Source organism: Ahaetulla prasina, chromosome 2 (assembly GCF_028640845.1).
Source record: "Ahaetulla prasina isolate Xishuangbanna chromosome 2, ASM2864084v1, whole genome shotgun sequence".
Lineage (NCBI taxonomy): Eukaryota > Metazoa > Chordata > Lepidosauria > Squamata > Colubridae > Ahaetulla > Ahaetulla prasina.
In genome coordinates this window covers 175,963,431-175,984,076 of record NC_080540.1, presented here as the reverse complement: position 1 = coordinate 175,984,076, position 20,646 = coordinate 175,963,431, and the positions used below count along the sequence as shown (strand labels likewise).

At 41.5% G+C, this 20,646-nt stretch overlaps 1 protein-coding gene across 1 annotated transcript in view; it reads right to left on the bottom strand.

The window, feature by feature from the left end:
• The window catches only part of BCAP31 (B cell receptor associated protein 31), a 51,317-nt gene that overhangs the window by 23,265 nt on the left and 7,406 nt on the right, over positions 1-20,646 (bottom strand). Inside the window, exons 3-5 of the mRNA XM_058165977.1 lie at positions 19,422-19,522; positions 15,783-15,930; positions 5,948-6,083 (exon numbers count right to left, since the gene is read on the bottom strand). Coding sequence (XP_058021960.1) covers positions 5,948-6,083; positions 15,783-15,930; positions 19,422-19,522 — 385 coding nt within the window. The remainder of the gene's footprint in view (positions 1-5,947; positions 6,084-15,782; positions 15,931-19,421; positions 19,523-20,646) is intronic.

Genomic DNA, 20,646 nt, shown 5'->3' with positions numbered 1-20,646 from the left:
CATGTAATCATCAAAGAAAATAGTGCATATGTAGCTGAGAAAACCTTAAAACAATCTTTATAAACCAGATTCTTCCCCAACCAAATACAGTTTCTTGAGAACATAAACTAGCATTTCCTTCACAAGGCCTCCAACTTATTTATGTTTCCTACAATGTAAGCCGGGGGGGGGGGGAGAGAGAGAGGCAATGCGAAAAAGACAGGGGCTTTACTTTCTCAGAATCTATGAAGGAAGAGCCGGCTGGGGAACCTTGGGCCACTCAATCTCTCTCAGCCCAACTCAGCTTAGAAAGAGGAAAAAGCATTAACGTATGTTTATAAAAATAATCAAGGTGGGATATAAAATAAACGCCAACTAAGCAACATTCACTTGGGGTGCATAGCCACATGTGCCAGAGAGATTCTTTCATCCCTTGGCTCCGCCATCACTACCATCATATTCTGCACCCACATAATAAGAACAGGCAATGGAAGCAAAACAGCCTCCCAAGTTCATCAACTCTTCCACAGCACATTCTCCTGACCCTGGGAAAGACAAGTCTAGGGCTAAAGTGGGCAATCCGTTTTCCCATATGAGGAACTTGGACTCTTGTGGAGGACTGAACCAACAGGGCTGCGAAAGCGCGTAGACACACATGCACGTGCATATGTAAATTAAAAACAACAACAACAACAGCAGACACCCTCAAAATAAAAACAACGCAGTTATATTGTGTGCGGGGCGTACACTTATTTACATTTGATTTCTAATTTCCAATTGACCTCACGTGGGCCAGATAGGAAGAGCCAAAGGAATGGATGTGGCCCGGGGCCCGTAAAATGCCTGGGTGTGGTCTAGGGACAGCCCTTTTTTTTCTTGTGACCAATCTGATATAGAAAAACACAAGACAGTGCTCCAAAGGATACTACGTGACTTCAGTCCCAAATGGGAAAGTTCAATAACCTCTCTGGTCCAGACCAAGTAAAGGCAACAGATGTGAGAAAAAAGCAATTAAACTTCCACCTGAACCCAAAATGGTGATTTCAACCCTATAAGACAAAGTCTATCTGAAGGTTTCAAAAAAGATAACATTTGCCAGGAGGGAAAGGCAACAGAAGAGATTAAGCCAATGTCCCCTGTTATCTCTAGCTTTGCCAATCTGAAACATAAGAAACAGTTTGCAATAATCACCAACCTTGAACAACTTCTGTATGCAGTTATACCTTGTTTACAACCACACTTTATCTTTACATATTTACAGCCACAATGTTCAAAGCCTCTTGTTATCCAGGGAGGTCAAGGCTATCAGCTACGGATGTCATTTTAATTAACTTCATAAAAAATAATAATAATAATCCTGCCATGTTGAAAGACCGTGCCCTTGCAGCAACTAGAGATATTAGGTTAGGCTGCCCCCTTGTGGTTTTTGTCCACACACAGTTTGAATATATTGAAATTTTAAAGGGTGGGCGAGTTGATTTAGAGTAGATACTGAAGGCAGAATGAGTACCTCAAGGGAAAATACACAGATCATGGGGTCCACAATTCTACTAATTCTTTCACTAAGCCCGAAACTAATATTGTTGTCCATCCTAAAGCAAAAACTTTCATTCTTATAGAAGGTAGAAATAGAAATGCCAGATTGAGGGGAACGACTGGGCAATAATACTTTAGAAAATACAGCTACACTACAGCCAATTCCTAGTGAGTCTAACACGCTTGGAAAGGGCACGGCGACTGGTTGCCAGAGCTCAAATGTTTGATTATTATTTTATCCACGTAGGGGGAAGGTGGGGGATCTGGCATCAAAGCTTTGCAGCTGGATTTCAAAGCTTGTCTTCTTTAGCAACTTTAGCAACCACCTTTCCTCGGCCTGATGCCATCTAAATGTGTTTGATATAGAAAACAGATTACTGGCATTTTTCTTTCCGTGCAGGCTACAGAGTAACCTGTTGTTCAAGGAAGACCATCCACTGCTGTAGCAATATTCCAAATCAGGGAGCTCAGCATAATTCAGAAGTTTATGTGATAATAAACCAAGAGGCTCTGTAAGAGGCTGCAGTTATCTGCAAGGCATAAGGATTTGCAGCCAAGTCTATTAAGCAAGGAGCAGAAGGATGCAGCAGCTTCCCCAGGTCAAATTAGTATCAAGCAAGTGGCAAAGAACAAGCAGAGGGTTTTGGTCATCAGTTCACTTGCCCAGTTTTAAGATTTCTAAAGGTTTTTTTACAATTTAAGATTGTTTTTAAAAAAAACCAAAAAACCCCAAAGTGATAGAAATACCAAACTGATCCTCACTACCCAGAGTCTGTCCGTACCTCTACTATTACTGTAAAGCAGTGTTTCCCAATCTTAGCAGTTTTAACACGGGTGGACTTCAACTCCCAGAATTCCCCAGCCAGCAAGGTTAGCTTGGGAATTATGGGAGATGAAGTCCATTCATCCTAAAGCTGCAGGGCTGGAAAATACTGCTATAAAGAATGAGAGTTCAAAAAATAACTACTCTCAAGGTTGACTCAGCCTTCCATCCTTTATAAGGTAGGTAAAATGAGGACCCAGATTGTTGGGGGGGGGCAATAAGTTGACTTTGTAAATATACAAATAGAATGAGACTATTGCCTTACACACTGTAAGCCGCCCTGAGTCTTCGGAGAAGGGCGGGATATAAATGTAAATTAAAAAAAAAGGTTCAATCCTCATCACTCCCCTAACCCTAACAAGAGTTTCCACTGCCCACAGACTCTGCTCTGCCGGGAAACACAGAACTCCCAGCATAAACAAAACTCAACAGTTTTGTCTCCCCTTTTCCCTCCCTAAAATTTAATCGGCTCCAGATATTGGAGTTTAACTGCGAGAATTCTCAGCACTGGCCATGGAGAAAGTTGCCTTGAACTTCACTTCTTTGTTGGGAGACACAGCCTTTCAAACCTTAAACTACGATGGTAAACAAAATGTGAAGACAGAGGTGCTCGCTTTTCTTGGCTGCCCTGTCTTACAGGTGACGCCATGCAATTCTATGGACACATGCTTGCATGATGTGCTCCACTGCCATCTGCCAAGAGAAAAAGCACTCCCGAAAAGAACGAAGTGGGCAATTGGGACAAGATGCATTTTGATAATTAGAACTGGAGGAGGAGTCAGAAAGCCAGGCTGCAGAGCCAAGAGTGGCTCTATTCTCTCTCCTTCTCTCTCCAGTGAATCACTTTATACCTGGATGCAAAGAGTCAGCAAAGTCATTGCCAGCCAACCGTTGCTTTTCTGCTTCCATTGGAGCAGAATCAGAATTGCAAAGAGATCCCGGCTAATTGATACGCACATACTGTGGCAGGCTCGGTCCTCAGAGCCTCTGGTTCTTAAAGCTGTAACCCACCAGGAGAGATTACATCCCCTCTTCTACCGCAGTCATTTTTCCTCCCAATGTATCTTCTGATTATTATTATTATTATTTTTTAAATGTACAATGGTGTAAAGAGTGAAATGGGTTCTAGTTTCTTAGCCGCTCAGGCAACACCGTCTTTAACCCTTGTTAAAAAAAAAAAATACTCCCATTTTCCCATTTAAGGGTCCCCACGGGAAGAGAGACAGCTCTGCGTGCTTGACATTTGCCTCACAAGAGTCAGATCGCCCACAGTGTATTCTTGGAAGGAAAAAGGACGGAGGTCCCTAGCCAGCGATTAACCCCAATGCTGAGGTTAGGGCCATAAAAAGGGACAGAAAGACTCTTAGCCTGATAGGATTACAATGCCAAGCAGAAAGTGAGCCAATAAATCAGGCTGAGTCAGGGCAAGATACCTGCATGCCACTTTCTGCCCAATAGGAGCACCGCATTTGCACTTCCTCAGTGCAGAAAGCCTCCCAGACAGAGCATGCCCAGCCCCCCCACACACACACGGGGGAAGGGGGGGACGGACACATCATCTCAAGGGAATTTCTACAACCAATCAGTATCAGAATCACCCAGGCAGATTTAGCTTTCTGAGATCTAAAACTCAAACTGTTCCCAAACAGCAACAAATTTGCAACAGAGGCATGAAAACTGTGACGAATCCATGCATGTGCATTTTTAAAACTGATTTTAAAAAACTCATCCAGCCCTGAAGTAGAGCGATGGAGTGTTTGCCAACCAGTAGACTAAATATTTCAAAGGCCTGGCTAAATGTCTATGGAGATTCTCGGTCATCCAGGTCATGGTTGTCTCAATGGTGCTTTTTCAAAAGGCAACGGGACTTTCTGGTTTTTCTTTGAAGGTGTTTCGCTTCTCATCCTTATGACTGCAGAAATGCAAGTGTGGCGGTGCTGCTACTGGGCAGCAAGTGGCATGCAGGAATCTTGCCTTGCCTGAGTGAGCCTGAAGTCAGAACTGAAGAAGCTTCTTGGATGAGAAGCAAAATGTCTTCAAGAAAAAACAAAATCCAGCTGCCTTTTGAGAAAGCACCTTTGGGAAAAGCCTGGCTAGATCTGAGCAAATCTATCATATTCAAATCCCTAATGTGTTTACTATATATTAGAGAGTATAATATAGTGTGATCTCAAAAATCGTGATAAAAAGTACCCAATTATAAACAAAACAGTTCCAAAAGTATATGGCCATATTGCTCAAAGGCTATACAGATTTTTACTTATACATACATGTCTCTGTATACATACATGTCTCTGTGTGTGTATATATTGATATTCAAAAACAAAAATACTTCAAGCAACCACATCCAAAACTGTACAAGTCTTTGTTTATCATGATCTATCATTTATGTAAACTATATTCACAATTTCTGTATCAAATCCCTTTTCTATCTGTCCAGTTCTTACCTCATTATTCCATAAAGCACAACATGAAAATTAAAAACAATAATCTCTACGTATTTCCATGTGTAGCATCCAAATACCACACTTCCATTGTGTAATAAGCTAGTTAATGAACGGAAATGCTTGAGTGAGCTTCCTCTACTCATTAAAACACATTTCCAATGTTTGTTTTATCCACTTACTGTCAAGTTGCCAATTCATACCAGATTCCAATCTCAAGAGAAAAAGGGACGAACTTGATAAGTTGTGCTGTAATCGCGCCATATATTTGAACATGGAGAACTTCTTCACTCTTTTATCTAAAAAGGCTTTGCTTTTCCCTTTCATTTTTTTGATAGCCATTAGGGATGACAAATACCATGGGCCTCTAGATCCTGCCATGAAACTGTTCCGGCATGAATGATTCAATCCACAAGTCAAATACAACGTCAGATGATCACTGTGACAGGAAAGTTACAAGAACTCTTTTTTTCCCAGAAAGCAAGAATGAGGGCCACCCTATTAATCACTAAGCATTTAGACAAGTGGGGAAAAAAAGTACATAATATGTCCTTTGGAATATCTGAGTTGATGCCCCAATTAAAGCTATCTATTTGCAATACATGTTTTTTATTTCATTTTTAAATTGATTTGTGCAGTGTTTCATCCTAGATTGCTCCTAGAGCAGTGTTGGTGAATCTTTCTGGCACTGAGTGCCGAAACAGGGGTACACGCACACGCACCGGAAACCAGAAGAGCTGCTCTTTTGGTTTCTGCCGCGCACCGACCACCTGGTCTTCCGATTTCTGGCACACATGCGTGCACGAAAACTAGGTGGCCGGGGCGCATGCGTGTGCATGCGCACCAGCGGCTGCTCTTCCGGTTTCCGGAGCTCCTGCACTCGTGAAGACCATCTGGCGGCATGCCGGAACCCGGAAGAGCAAAGGGCGACGGCTTGCGTGCCTGGAGAGATGGCTCTGCATGCCACTTCCGGCACGCGTGACATGGGTTTGCCATCACGGTCCTAGAGGAACAGTAGAGTCGTTATTATTAAAAACTAAATAATAATATAACGTAATAGAGATGATTGCAGTATTAAAAATGGGATGATGCTCATGTCATATGACCAAGCCACGCAGGCTCCTGCCTTTCTTCCATATCAGTTCTCGGGACCTCACAGCCGTACCTTTTTCAGCTTGTCGTTCTCCTCCATATATTTCTTGGCCGCATCACTTGCTCCTTCTGCCTGCTTCTTGAAGGCTTCATTAGAGGCCAGGGTGGTAGCATGCTGAGAAATTAGGGTAATCAGTCGTCTCAGGAGGCTGTAAAGATAAAGCAACTGGTTAAACCAGAGGCTCTCATGTTGACTTGCCACAACAGAGAAGAAATGACATTAGATCTATGTCAAACTTTTTCCTAAACATGCAATTCTTATGTGAGTTATAGAACTACCTTCTGATTGCAAACTAAAAATGCAATTCTCAATAGATCAGAGATGTCACACTCAGGGCGTGCGGGCCAGATCCAGCCCACGGGGTGCTTAGATCTGGCCCGTGGGGCCACCCTGGAAACAGCGAAGGACCGGCCTGCAGTGCCTCTGCCAGTGAAAACGGAGCTTGGGAGGGCCGCACATGCCCCTCCCGAGCTCTGTTTTCACTGGTAGAGGGTTGCAGGAGGCAGTTGCAGCCGAAACGGAGCTTGGGAGCCCCCCCACACCCCGCCCTGAGGTCAAAAACAACCCTGACACAGCCCTCAATGGAATAGAGTTTGACAGCCCTGGCCTAGACTCTTGCCTGCTACTTGGAACTAAGTCAACAATTCCTTAAGAGTTTTGCTAGACATAGAAAGCCCTGACTGGTGGGTAAGTGGCCTAACTGATGAGATAATGATTTCAAACCTCAGCTCAGTCAACCTGCTCAGAAAGCTGTTGCCTTGACTGCCGATTTCCAACATCGAAATGTTTCTCAAGACAGGCGCTATATTGAAAGAACAGGAAATGAGGAGCAAGAGTTGCCTTGATCAACATCGGATAATTTTAGATCTGAATTCAGTGCTGCATCCTTGAAGTGTACATTATCCCCAGTCAGAATAAAATGTGCGCGCTGCATATATAAATAAGGCAAAAGAGCTTCCTGGGCGTATTTCTGGAAGGGAACGGAGGACAAAACAAAATAATACAGGAAATGACAAGTACTACACTCCAGGAGTCACTAGAAAGGTTGCTGACAATTGGATTCCTATTCACTAAGCAGAGCAGAGAAGCAGGTAATTCCTACTAGGGACCATATTTCCCAAACTTATGTTTCCTCTTTGCATTGGGTAGACAGGGCAGAAGCCACACTGGCCCGATGTTTCCTCTTCGCACTGCGTAGACTGGGCCAAAGCGACGCAGGTAGACCAGGCCAAAGCTATGTAGGTCGATCCCTTACATTTTCCAGGATGGTCCTGTGGGCCGCATCCGGCCCATAGGCCTTGAGTTTGACACCCTTGGATTAAAATAATCAAAGTGTGTAACAAGAATCAAAGATAATAGGAAGTCTCAACCAAAGTGCTACTTTAAGAAAGGACAGCACCAAACGGGTGCAAGAGCAACTCTACTGGACCAATGCTACCAGTTATTCACACTTTGCTTACCTGGATACAGTTGCTGATCAGTGTCTCATTCAAGAAATCTGAAAAGCCCCCCAGTTTTGGCAGCTCAATAAGCAATTTCTCTGACCTTCCCCGCAGTTAAGTTTACTGTCCTAGTTCTTCCCCTTTAATCAGAATTTGCTTCCAGATGTAAAATACCTTTCATCCAAGGAATACACAATGATATGCATGGTTTTTGCCACTCTCCACATATTTTATCCTCATGAAACCCCTGAAAAGTAAATTATGTTGAGAGATAATAACTGTGATAAGCTTTATGGCCAAGTAGGGATTTGAACTTCAGAAAGAACAAAGTCCTCTAGCTGAAAAACAAGAGGAAATGCAACAAAGAATAACCGAGTATCTAGAACAGCAGAAAAATAACAGAGTAAGGTTGCCTGCATTTAAGATTGTAACACGGAAATAACTAGCACAAGCGTTAAAAGATGCCAATACTGCTATATCAAAGATAAGCTCATTGCAAGAATCAAAGCAACTGATGTACGGTACAGCTACTTGTTATAACTGAAGATCTCGTATGCAAAATTAACAAGCAAGAAAAAAGCCAAACAATGTACCACCAAAATGGAAGATCAAACTGGCAAACAAGATCAGCATGTTAAGATCAGATGTAAGCAAGCTAGAACAGATAAAGACCAAAAATATCTGATCAAGAAACATTACTTAAAGACAAAGGAGATCAAGGAAGCACTGGAAATAACAAAGCAGCAAATAATAGCTACAGCCAAGAAAGTTGATAGATATGAAGCTCGAATTATGCATTATAGGCAGAATCTCCAATTTGAGTAATCAGGAATGTTTTTACCAATCCATCAAAAAGAGAGAGTGCAATGAACCTGACCAAAAAAAAAAAAGGAAACAATGCAATTCTTGGCACAACTATGGGACAACCCAAAGAAATACAACAAGAAAGCAGTTTGGATAAGGGAGGTGGAAAAGGGGGGAAAAGAAGCTGAAATGAAAGAATTTGTAATAAAAGCAGAAATAGTGAAGAAAAGGACAAGGAAGATCAAGAATTTGTCATCCCCAGGTGAAGACGAACTACATCATGGTTTTTGGTTGAAACATCTGACCAGTCTGCACCCACTCATTGCCAAGCAGTTTAATAACATATATAGTAAGAGGGGTAAAATTGAAGATTGGTTAACATCTGGCAAAACCTACCTGATAATGAAAGAGCCAACCAAAGGGGGAGCACCTCACAACTACAAACCAATTACCTGCTTTCCAACAACTTGTAAATTGTTAACTGGTGCAGTAGCTGATGCAGTCCAACAGCATCTATAGTTGAAAACAAACTCATTCCATCTGCACAGAAACTGCCCAAACAGCAGGGGGACAAAAAATCAGCTATTAAGGCTATCGAACTTCATGAACATTTGCCAAGCTATCCTGCTTCCTTTATACGGACGATCTGAAGCTGTATGGAAATGCACCATCTGAAATTGAATCACTGCTCAACGCTATTCAAATATAAAATCAAGATATTGCAATGCAGTTTGGACTGGACAAAAATGCCACACTTGCCATACACAGAGGAAAAATAGTGAAAGCTGAAAGAATCAAGATGTCCTATGGAAATAATATCAAGAGTCAGGTTGAAGAGCAATACAACTACCTGGACATCCTTCAGGCTGACATCCCCAAGCACACTGAAGTTAAGGAGGTTAGCAGTGAATATATCAGATGAGTGAAGAAAATCTTAGAAGTCTAAAGCCAGTGAAGGATATACCATCAAGGTAATTAACACTCCAGTCATGAGATACACAGCTGGAATAGTGGAAATGGACCTGAAGTAGAAGTCCTAGATAAGACTATCAGAAAAATAATGACAATGAATCATGCACTTCATCCATGCAGCAACGTTGACAGATGCTATTATCAAGGACAGTAATGTTGAAAGTACACCAGACAGTTGAAGAAGAACAAAAAAGCACTGGAAGTATATTTGAAGGGCAGTGAAGAAGACGTACTGAACATTACTGACTACCAAAGACATCAAACTGGCCTACAAGAAAGACCAGATGAAGAAAAAGAGACACGGAATGGGAAAATATTACACAGCCAGTACATAAAAAACTAGTAGGCAAAGAATATAATAACAATACTTAGCAATGGCTAAAAGTAGGAAAACTGAAAAAAGAACAGAGGGGCTATTTCTAACTATGCAAGACCAAGTCTAATGAACTAACGCATATGCAGCCAGAATTGAGAAGACCGTTAACAGGCAGCAAATGGCACATCTGCAAAGAACTTGAAGGAACAGTGGGTCACCTACTTAGCTGGTACAGGAAGATCACACAGACTAATTATAAACAAAGCCACGACAAAGTAGCAACAATGGTACATTGGAATATGTGCAAGAAATACCACTCGCACAGACCAAGAAATAGAAAATGAAGACACTGAAGTGCTCTGGGAGCTTTAGAATTCAAACAGACAAGCATCTGCCACACGATACCCCAGGCTTAACCACTGTTGATATGAAAGAAAAAAAGTTTGGACAGCGCACACTGCAATACTGCAAACAGCAGACTAAAGAGAAAAAAACTGGGAGAAAATCCATAAGTACAGTATAAGGACCTGTGAATTGAAGTAGTACAACGTTGGCAAAGGAAACCAAAGACAGCACCAATAGGGATAGGTGTCTTGGGTGAAGTTCCTGGGGTAATTCAACTTCAACACCATCAGCATGGACAAAATCACCATCACTCTGGTTCCTGTGTTAGTTTGTTTTTTATTGTTTTTATTGTTCTAAAAGTTGCTCTATCTTTGGATTGTAAGCCACCCAGAGTTTGGCATTAAGATACAAATGTTTTGAAGGAATGAATGAAAATAGATGCCAGATGTAGGCCCAACCAGCCAAGACAGACTGTGACAAGCGAGCAGCACAACACTCACACTCCGGTTTTAGAACAGCTTCTCTCCAATAAAGGAGGGGGGAGAAGAGGCTTTTTGATGGTCCTATGCACTCATGAAAAAGGTAAGAGTAAAAAACAGGCCGAATGAATCCTGTAGTCCAAAGCTGGCTGAGGAATTCTGGGAATTAAAGTCCACAAGTCTTAAAGTTGCCAAGTTTGGACACCCCTGCTGTAGCCCCTCCACAATTATTCTGAAGAGACCCGACACTTCTTCTTGCAACAAAAAGAGATTGGTAAAGAGCAGAGGAGACATGTCCAGTGTTAACAGCTGGTGTCAAGATGAAAAAGTTTGCTTCTTTGGCCAGAAACACATCAAAGAAATGGAATTCATAGCTAGCACTTCTCATTTTTTCCATCCCAACTGCACAATCTGGAAGATCCTCTTTGAATGCAACTGCTGCATTCAACACTGCATTCAGGCTGATTTACATGCCACAGGCATTGTTAGCAACCTTCTTAACTGGTCTCCCCAAGCCAAAAGCAGCTGCTAATTAAACCCAAGAGTTGGGCAGGCAACTTCCCAAGTGGACACATAGGGATTTCAAAGACACAATTTCCCGATTCGCTTGGGTTATGAACAGCAGCTATTATGGTAGCAAGGCCGCAAGAGCACCAAGGGCAAATGTTGCTTCTTTTCTGAATCAAGGGTGGTGATGAAGAAAACTCTTGAGGATTTGAAATCTCACTTACCCAAATGCTTCTTGTCAAAGGCAGCAATTTCTATAAATTGACTAGAGACCCAAGGCTAGGAAGGTGCTATCTGTATTCCAAGTCACCTAATCACATATATGCAATGTTAGGGTTACTACCAAGAGCAAACATTCAATATCCTGGCTGATTCAGCTCAGAATACACTGTATACACTGTAAGCCGCCCTGAGTCTTCGGAGAAGGGCGGGGTATAAATGTAAACAAAAAAAAAAAAAAGAATTCTGGTTTCTGGACTAAAGGAATCTTTGAAGAGCCTGCCTTTCAGGGAGAGGGAGGGAGGGAGAGAAAGGGAAAGAGGGGGGAGAGAGACAGAGAGACAGAGAGAGAGAGAGAGAGAGAGAGAGGGAGGGAGGGAGGGAGGGATTTAATAAATAATAAATAATAAATAATAAATAATAAAAGGGAGGGAGAGAGATGTGGTGTTGTAGTCTGCCACCTTGTGGCTTAATGGACAAACTTCCACAGTTATTTCATGCAAAGAAGGGCAATTATCACAGAACAGCAAGAAGGAACATGAGGGGTGGGGGTTGATTGCAGATGTCTTCCAGGTAAGGTTACATGAGGAGTTACCATCTGCTCTCTTCCCCTACCAGGACAATGTGGCATGGTATCTACCATCATGCAACAGTCGTGTTTTTGTCATTCAGCACAACGTAAGTCTTTGAATGGCATGATGGGGACCACACTTCATCTAGCACCGGATTAAACATAAATAAGGCTAATTCCATTCACTTTTAATTTTTAATAATTTTAAGTTTCTAATGTTTCCCAATGTATCATACCAAAAAAGATTCCAATAGCATCTTCCTAAGGCCTTTGTGCCTTTACACCCAAGGTTTTCAGACTACATGATACAGAACTCCAGAAAAAATAACTACAGGTGGTCCTCAATTTATGACCTCAATCGAGACTGGATCTTCTGTCACTAAGCAAGGCAGTCAAATGAGCACCCATTTTATGATCTTTTTTATAGGTAGTCCTCGACTTACAACAATTCATTTAGTGACCATTCGTGGTTACAACGGCACTGAAAAAAGTGACATGACCGTTTTCCATACTTACAACCTTTACAACATCGCCATGGTCACATGATCAAAATTCAGATGCTTGGCAACTCACTCATATTTATGACCGTTTCAATATCCCAGGGACATGCAGTTCCCTTTTGCGACCTCCTGACAAGCAAAGTGAATGACGAATCCCGATTCACTTAACAATCAGTTTATTAACTTAACAAATGCAATAATTCATTTAACAACTGTGGCAAGAAAAGTCGTAAAATGGAACAAAACTCACTTAACAAATTTCTCACTTAGCAACATAAATTTTGGGCTCGCTTGTGATTGTAAGTTGAGAACTACCTGTAGTTTTTCGACGAATCACCACGGTCATTAAACAAATCATGCAGTGTTAAGAGAAACGGTCTTCCCACATTAACTTTGTCAGAAGTTGCCTGGGAAGGTCTCACCCACATGACTCTGAGAAACTCCAACTGTAAATACGTATCAGATGCCAACTGCCCAAATTTTGATTACACGACCATGGAGATGCTGCAACAGTCTTTAAGTGCAGGGTGGCAAGTACTTTTTCAACGCTACTGTAATTTCGAAAGTTACTAAAGAAATAATAAGTCAAGGGCTACCTGTATGAACCCATTTGCCTCCAGTTTATTTTTCCTGCAATCTAAATACGCACCAATACCGGAAATTCATCTGAACTAAAAAAAAAGTACAATTCCAGGACAATGCATTATTGTAATGCTTTAAAAAAAAGAACGATAAAGGGAGATAGCATAATATTAAAATTAAAAGTTATAGGAAAGTTTTCCCATAATTCTAAAAGAGATTCTCAGTCATCCAGGTCATGGTTGTCCCAAAAGTGCTTTTTCAGGAGGCTACTGAACTTTGTTTTTTCTTTGAAGACGTTTCACTTCTTCAACTGAGAAGCTTCTTCAGCTCCACTGTCCTGTCAGAGCTAAAGAAGCTTCTTGGATGAGAAGTGAAATGTCTTCAAAGAAAAAGCAAGGTAAGTCCAGTAGCCTCCTGAAAAAGCACCTTTGGATCTTTCCATGATTGGCAGCAAGTTTTCATACTACCAGAATGGCTCTGGTGACAGAATGTACTATTTGAAACAGGCTTTATTTACTCTATTTTGGTTTTATCTGGAAGAGTTCCAAGACTGACCGCTAAGCAGCCAGTCGTAAACTGAGGAATACCTGTAAAGTAAATTTAAAGGCAAAAACACTTAAGTATTTATAATCTGATTTACTCTGCAATAATTCCTTATTTATATCCCTCCTTTTTTTATATAAATAACACAAGGCAGTGAATATACGCAATACCCCTTCCTACTCTTAATTTCCCCCACAATAACCACCCGGTGGGGTGAGCTGAAGTAAGTGTGACTAGTCCAAGGTCACCCAATCAGCCCCAGAATATGCAATACATACATTTATTTTAAAAATAACACCTATCGCATAATGTTCCATGAAACTGCAAGTTTAACTCGGCAGAATGAAGTAGGCCAATAGCGTTCCAAGGAGACTCTGACATCAGAAAAGGGCAAGCAAACTTTTTGCTATCAGGGACATTATTGCATTCTTTTAGTATTGTTTTTCAAACCCAAGGTAACATCCCATGCAGAAAAAAAAAAACGTTTTAGAAAAGATACGGCCTGTATCCTTGGTTCTCATGTTGCTTTAGCAACCCACCTTATCCCCCCCTTTGTTACTCATCTCTAGGCAGAAGAGTAACATACCCAGCATCAGATTCCTCAGAGGTCATACGTTCCAGCACACTTCCATCCATTTGTTCCCTGAATCTTGTGAGCTGCCCACCCCTGGCACTTAAGCTGCTCTGTACATAAGGGAGACCCTACAGAGACCCCTGTAGGGATGTAATAAACATTCTGTTCATGGAACAATGAGTTTCGGATGGTACAATTCCAAACCAAATGTGTATATTTTAAATGCTTGGAAACATGCATAGAATGAATCAGTTCTGAGTATGGACTGAACCACAGTTGGTTTTAACAGAAATTATTTGGGGAAGTAAGAGTAGGAAAGGGAAAACTCTAAGACAGCAGCTGAAGGGAAGAAGGGAGTGAAGATAGTGGGAAGAGCAGGTGAATCAAGGGGCGGGGGGGAGGGGGTATGCTTGGCAGCTGGGAGCCTGTTCCAGACTCTGGAGATCAATGAAATAAAGAACAGGTGCAAAGGCCATATATCAGGGGTGTCAAACTCACAACGATACATTGTCGTCACATGACGTATCACAACTTTTCCCCCCTTCCCTAAACCAGCGTTGGGCGTGGCCAGCGTGTGATGCATCCAGCCCCTGAGTTTGACACACCTAACATATATGGACAGCAGCCTAGAGAATACAAAGGCTGGGAAGAGTGGGAGGGAGGGGTTGCTGGTGGGATATACGTGCTAATGGGAAGAGGAGATATACAGACACTGCAAAGATGGGGAGCATGGGTCTGGACAATGGGCCATGCTAAGAGAACAACAATGCAAGCTGCAGCTAAGGTGGAACATAATGGGGATATACTGTCCTGGAAACTAACTGAGTGAAGGAGAGAAAGGGGGGCGATGCTCATTAGCCTTGACCTACTTCCCCTTAAAATTCCTCTAGGACCTTCTAGATTTTGTTTCATCCAAAACATGGAATCGCCCCATTTTGAGTTCTGTTTCTGCTGCGGGATGACCAATCCCAAATGGTTCAGCAAAACTGCCAAAGCGCAATGGTTTGCTTGTTATTTGAAGAAAATATGTTTCCCGTTTGTACGTACTCTGAAGACCAGATGCCTTTCCCACAAACCTCTTTCTACCCTCTGGAAGAACAAGGATTCCAAATAAGGTTTCTCTGGCAGCCTTCACAAATGGCCAAATCATCCGAGATTGACAGGATTTATAACATCTGCAGGACTGACCCTACTAACAAAAAGCCGATCTTAGGAATGATACCAACAGCAATAGCACGTAGACTTATATACCGCTTTACAGTGCTTTTACAGTCCTCTCTAAGTGGTTTACAGAGTCAGCATATCGCCCCCAACAATTTGGGTCCTCATTTTACCCATCTCAGAAGGACGGAAGGCTGAGTCAATCTTCAGCCTGATGAGATTTGAACTGCCAAATTGCAGGCAGTCGGCAGTTAGCAGAAGTAGCCTGCAGTACTGCACTCTAATCACTGTGCCACCTAGATAACTAGATGTATTGCAATGTTAATGGCAGTATGTTTTATAGGCACGTATTTCCAATTCTCCTCCAATTCCTTCCTGCTAAAAGCTTTGCTAGTTTGCCAAATAATCCAGTTTCTTCAATCTGGTCTAATTTAATGTGTTGGACATTAGGGCCGGGATAGCTCAGGCCATTAAGAAGCCTGTTATTAGAACACAGAGCCTGCAATTACTGCAGGTTCAAGCCCGGCCCAAGGTTGACTCAGCCTTCCATCCTTTTTTAAGGTAGGTAAAATGAGGACCCAGATTGTTGGGGGGGCAATAAGTTGACTTTGTAAAAAATATACAAATAGAATGAGACTATTGCCTTACACACTGTAAGCCGCCCTGAGTCTTCGGAGAAGGGCGGGATATAAATGTAAAAAAAAAACAAAAAAACAAAAAATTAGCAACCACTTAGCTAGTATGGTGGCTGGGTAATGATGGCCCCAAATATCTGAGAACTGCAAGGTTGTGAAATGAATTAATTTCAACAGTGCTCCTTTTTGGTACTCACAAGGCCATCAATAATGAAAAGCCAGCAATGTACAGGTTTCTTTGGGCCCGGAAGAGCTTCATATGAAAATGCTCCACAGCTCCAGGATTGTTCTGCAGGTTCACTTTCTCTGTCACATCATCGTATTTCCGGATCTCACGAATGGCATCTGCAAGTCATTGAGAAACAATCAAAGCTCTGAATACATAAAATTAATTTACAAATTCTAGCCAGTTTGTAGAAACGTAGCCCAATATCCCTCGTGGCTTTATACGTGTGATTATTTATTATTAAGAACATCTCAGACAAATACTCAATATAAACACCACAAAATAGGACACCCAACAGAGCCAGTTCACCAGCAGAGCAGATTTACCTCAAACATGCTCCTAAGTTACTAGTGGGGATCCCACGAACACCACCCAATGGAACTGAACTGCAGAGGTCTGCTGATGCTAAACTACTATCATTTACTCCAAAATATTTGCTCCTAGGCCCAAGAAATTAATCTCAGCAGTGAGGCAAACTAGTTGCAGTTATTGCCACTTTTTATTATTCTTTGACTGTAAATCACAGTTAAGAACAAAATTATAGTATTGCTAATTGCTGTTAGTTTTCTGAATTGAGACAGAACCTCACAGCCTTCCTGCAGACACCACATCTCGCACCATTCTACAAGCGGGCACCATTCTCACAATCCTTAAAGGGGAGCCTCTTTAGAAAGGGATCTCCTTAAAGGAGTGCAAGAAAAACATCTGCTTTCAGAATGTTGCATAGCAGCCTCTGGAGAAGATCATGCCTCACATTGGCTGGGTGCATCCGTCAAAAGCTGGAGAAAAACAGAAAGGTTGCACACTCTAGGCTCTGGAGCCATCCAAGGGCTCCCACACATGGCTGAGTAAGAAGTAGGCTAAAGCGTCCAGGCCAGGGTCATACCAGCTTCACACACACCAGTAAGCTCCAGAACTGGCTAGCCCATAGCAGTTTCCACATGCCAGAGGCTCTGACTCTTCCCTGCCCTCCAAGCAGTGGTGAAATTCAAATTTTTTTACTACTGGTTCTGTGGGCGTCTTGGTGGGCGTGGTGTGGTTTGGTGGGCGTGTCAGGGGAAGGATACTGCAAAATCTTCATTCCCACCCCACTGTAGGGGGAAGGATATTGCAAAATCTCCATTCGCACCCCACTCAGGGGCCAGCCAGAGGTGATATTTGCCGGTTCTCCAAACTACTCAAAATTTCCACTATCAGTTCTCGAGAACCTGTCAGAACCTGCTGCATAGCACCCCTGCCTCCAAGGAAACTCACCACTCTACTAACAACTGCAATTGCATGATCCAGGATTGCAGTTGTTGAATGGAATAGTCATATGACATCTCACTTAATTAACTCACTGAAGATAAAGACATTGTTGATGAAATATTAAATATTACATTGGAGTAACAATGAAAAAAAGAGAAGGGATAGAAGGAAACAACCTACAAAAAAGAAGCAAACTAAGGGAAGGAAAGAAAAGGGGGAAAAGCTAGAGGAAAGTATTTTTAATGATTACACTGGGATTAACCGTGGCAAAAATAAAGAGGATAGGATGAAGCAAGAGAGAAAAGAAAAGGCGGAAGGATTAGGCACAAAAATGTTAAATGATTACACTGAGATCCACAGTGGGGAAATAAGAAAAGTGAGAGGAGAAAAGGGGAATAGATCAGATGGGAACTTAGGGCAAACTAGACAAGTAAAGGATTTAAAAGTCAAAGGAAGGATACAGAAGAAAAGACATAATAATTATAAAAAGAAAAAAAAAAGAAAATGAGAGAATGGGATAAAGGAAGGAAAATTTTAAGAGGTGTATTGCTGGATGGACCAAGAGAAAATGGTTAAAAGGAGTAATTAATGGAAAGGAGGAACAGTAATATGATATATACCTATAGTAATAAGTGAACTGTATTATTATTAATGTTTGTGATTGTCATATGAAATATATTGTGTAACATGAATGGTAGAATGGAGAAAAACAAGGGAAAAGAGGAAAGGAAATATGCTATAAACCTATAGAATTAAATGAATTGTATTAATATCAGTATTGTAAAAATTATTTTAGATGTGAGAGAACTGCAATTATTCCAAGAGTTTGAGCTACTTCCTGCACAAATTATTTTATAAGATTTAAATTATAATATTTGTATTATTTTGCTGGTATTCAATCAATTGAGAGCAACTTTTTAACTTCATTTTCCAGACTGCCTAATTCTAATTCAGTGATCTTTATACGCTTCAGTGATATTAATATGGATCATTGATTTGGGGCCATTTTTCTACACTTTTTCGTGTATCTACACTGTCTTTCTCTAGTCTAGTAGATCTTTGGCCTTTTCTTGCCTTTTCTCAGCCCATCTTTGCATAAACAGTCCTTTGATTTATGTACCATGCTTAAATAATTCTTTTGTCCTTCCCATTCAGTTGTTATCCTCAATTCATTTGTGTTGTTTATTTAGATGTAATTTTTGGTCTTTTTCTCTGCAGCTCAGCAGTTGGGCAAATTCTCCTCAGTTATCTATTGCCCTTTGTTTTCTTTCTACAGCTGTTCCCAACTTATCATCACAAAGTCTACGTGTCTTATTTTGATTTTCGCATGTGGCGTATTTTTGTTTCATTGTTAAGGGCATCACACATTTCAATCTTCTGTAAAAGAGCTCTTCAATGGCCACATCATCTGCATCTGTGATTGGAGCACAGAGGCCACTGTTATTGTCTGGTTTGCCTTGGGTTCATTTAAGATCCACTTTCTAACGTAGGGGGTACCTGAGCACCGATTATGATCCTCTTTTGCTAACATTGGTGGCTATTCCATTTCTTTTGTGCCTTTCTCATCCACAATAGAAGATGCAAAGTTTTACCGGTGTGAAGGCAGGCATTTCAGTCCATTCGTTTTGCTGATTCCCAAAACTAATGCTGTTTCACATTTCTGCTCTGCAAACACCAAATTGGCCTTGGTTCACGGATCTGACATTCCATGTACCAATGGTACATGGGACTTTGGAGCATCACTTTCCTTCTGCTTCTGGATAGATCAGTAGCTTAACATCTTTTCAATCCAGCATCAATATTAGTCATGCTTGCCCTCTGTTCTTCCTCAGTAACCCCACCTATCCAGTGGTGGGCTGCTGCCGGTTGTAACAACCAGTTCGCCCGGAATTGAAAATGTAAGCATGCGCAGCATCGAAAAAACGGCAATTATATAGGATGTGATAGCGCCAGGCCGCCGCTGGTCAGAACTACCGGTTTGCCCAAACCAGCAGCAGCCCACTATTGCTTCTATCCTGGGGGCTTATCTTCCAGCATGTGTTGACTTATGATCATCCATTTGGCTTTCTTGGCAGAAATCTGGGGCTAGATACTTCTTTCCCCATTCCTTTTTTTTTATTTTCCATAAATATATGCTAGTTGCCAATGGCCTGAATTTTGATCACGTGTCCTTGGGGATGCTGAAATGATCACAAGTGTGGACAACTGGTCATAAATCAGCTTTTTCATTGCCAGTGAACGGTCACTAAATGAATGGTCATAAGTCAAGGATTACCTGTATGCACATAGTCACACCTTTATGAATAAGTGATAATAATAATACTGTCAGCAGCACTAACCAATTGCATAGACTTCTACTTACCAAGAAACAACAAAACAAGGATGATTATAAGCACGACAAAGAAAGTGTTTCCGTAAATCACAAGTAGCTGCACCAAACGGGACTTGAAGATTTTCTGCCACCTGTAGAAAAATATCCAACATTAAGGGGTGGGGAGGAAAATGCACCCATCGGACTGCAATGCATGTTACATCTTGGCTTAGCAAACATTTCAGATATTGGCTATTGCCTCCCAAGTAACTTTTAAAAATGACTGAAACCCCGTGATTATAACAATTATACTGCCAAGGAAAAGAGAGTAAAGAAGCAGAGGCATAAAATGACCCATGCCTGACATATGTCAATTCATCATTTCTGACTGTGGTTGTTAAGCAGGATGTCACATGTTTACCATTTGCAATGTTCTGCCAGCTTCCCCACTGACTTCGCTTGTTGGAAGATGGGTGCGAAGGACCCAAACGGCCATTGTGTGACCACAGAACACTGTGGCCACCATGAATGCATGCCAACTGCCAAGCACCCAAATTGTGATGTGACCATGGGGACAATATGACAGCCATAACTTCAAGGACCGGTTGTCTCCCTTTTTAGTGGTTATGACTTTGACCATCACTGAACAAATGGTTAGTGAGATGGTCTGTGAATGCATGGTTTGCACTATGCATTCTTTTAAACTTGTAAGCCACTCATAGTCTTTTCTGAGTAAATACAGTTAGTCCTTGATTTACGACCAGACTGTTCAAAGTTACAATAGATCCCGAAAAAAGTATCTACAACCCAGGTATCAAGTTCCAATCACCTCCCCATGGTGAAGAGACCGTACTTTGAGTGCTTGGCAACCAGCCTGGATTTATGGCTGTTTACAGCGTCCTGTGGTCACATGACCACAATTTCCAGTTTTGCTGGAAACTGGCATGTATATTTGGTTTCTGGAAAAAAAATCTCCCAGGAACAAAGGTTTACTTAAGGCTTGCTGCAAAAAAGATCATAAAATCAGGCACAATCATGTGATGATCTACTTAATGACCATCATGGTTTACAACCATAATTGCGGAATAATTATGGACTTTCTTAGAGGACTGCCTGTATCCTCAAAACCTAAGTAGTTAATTCATACAAACTTGAGCAATCCTCTATGTTTAACATACAAGCATGTACAGGCCAATTATCCCAGCCTCCTTGTGATTCTTGGTATTGGTTAAAAATATATTCTCCTGCCTCCCCTTGGGTATTAATTACTCTCACC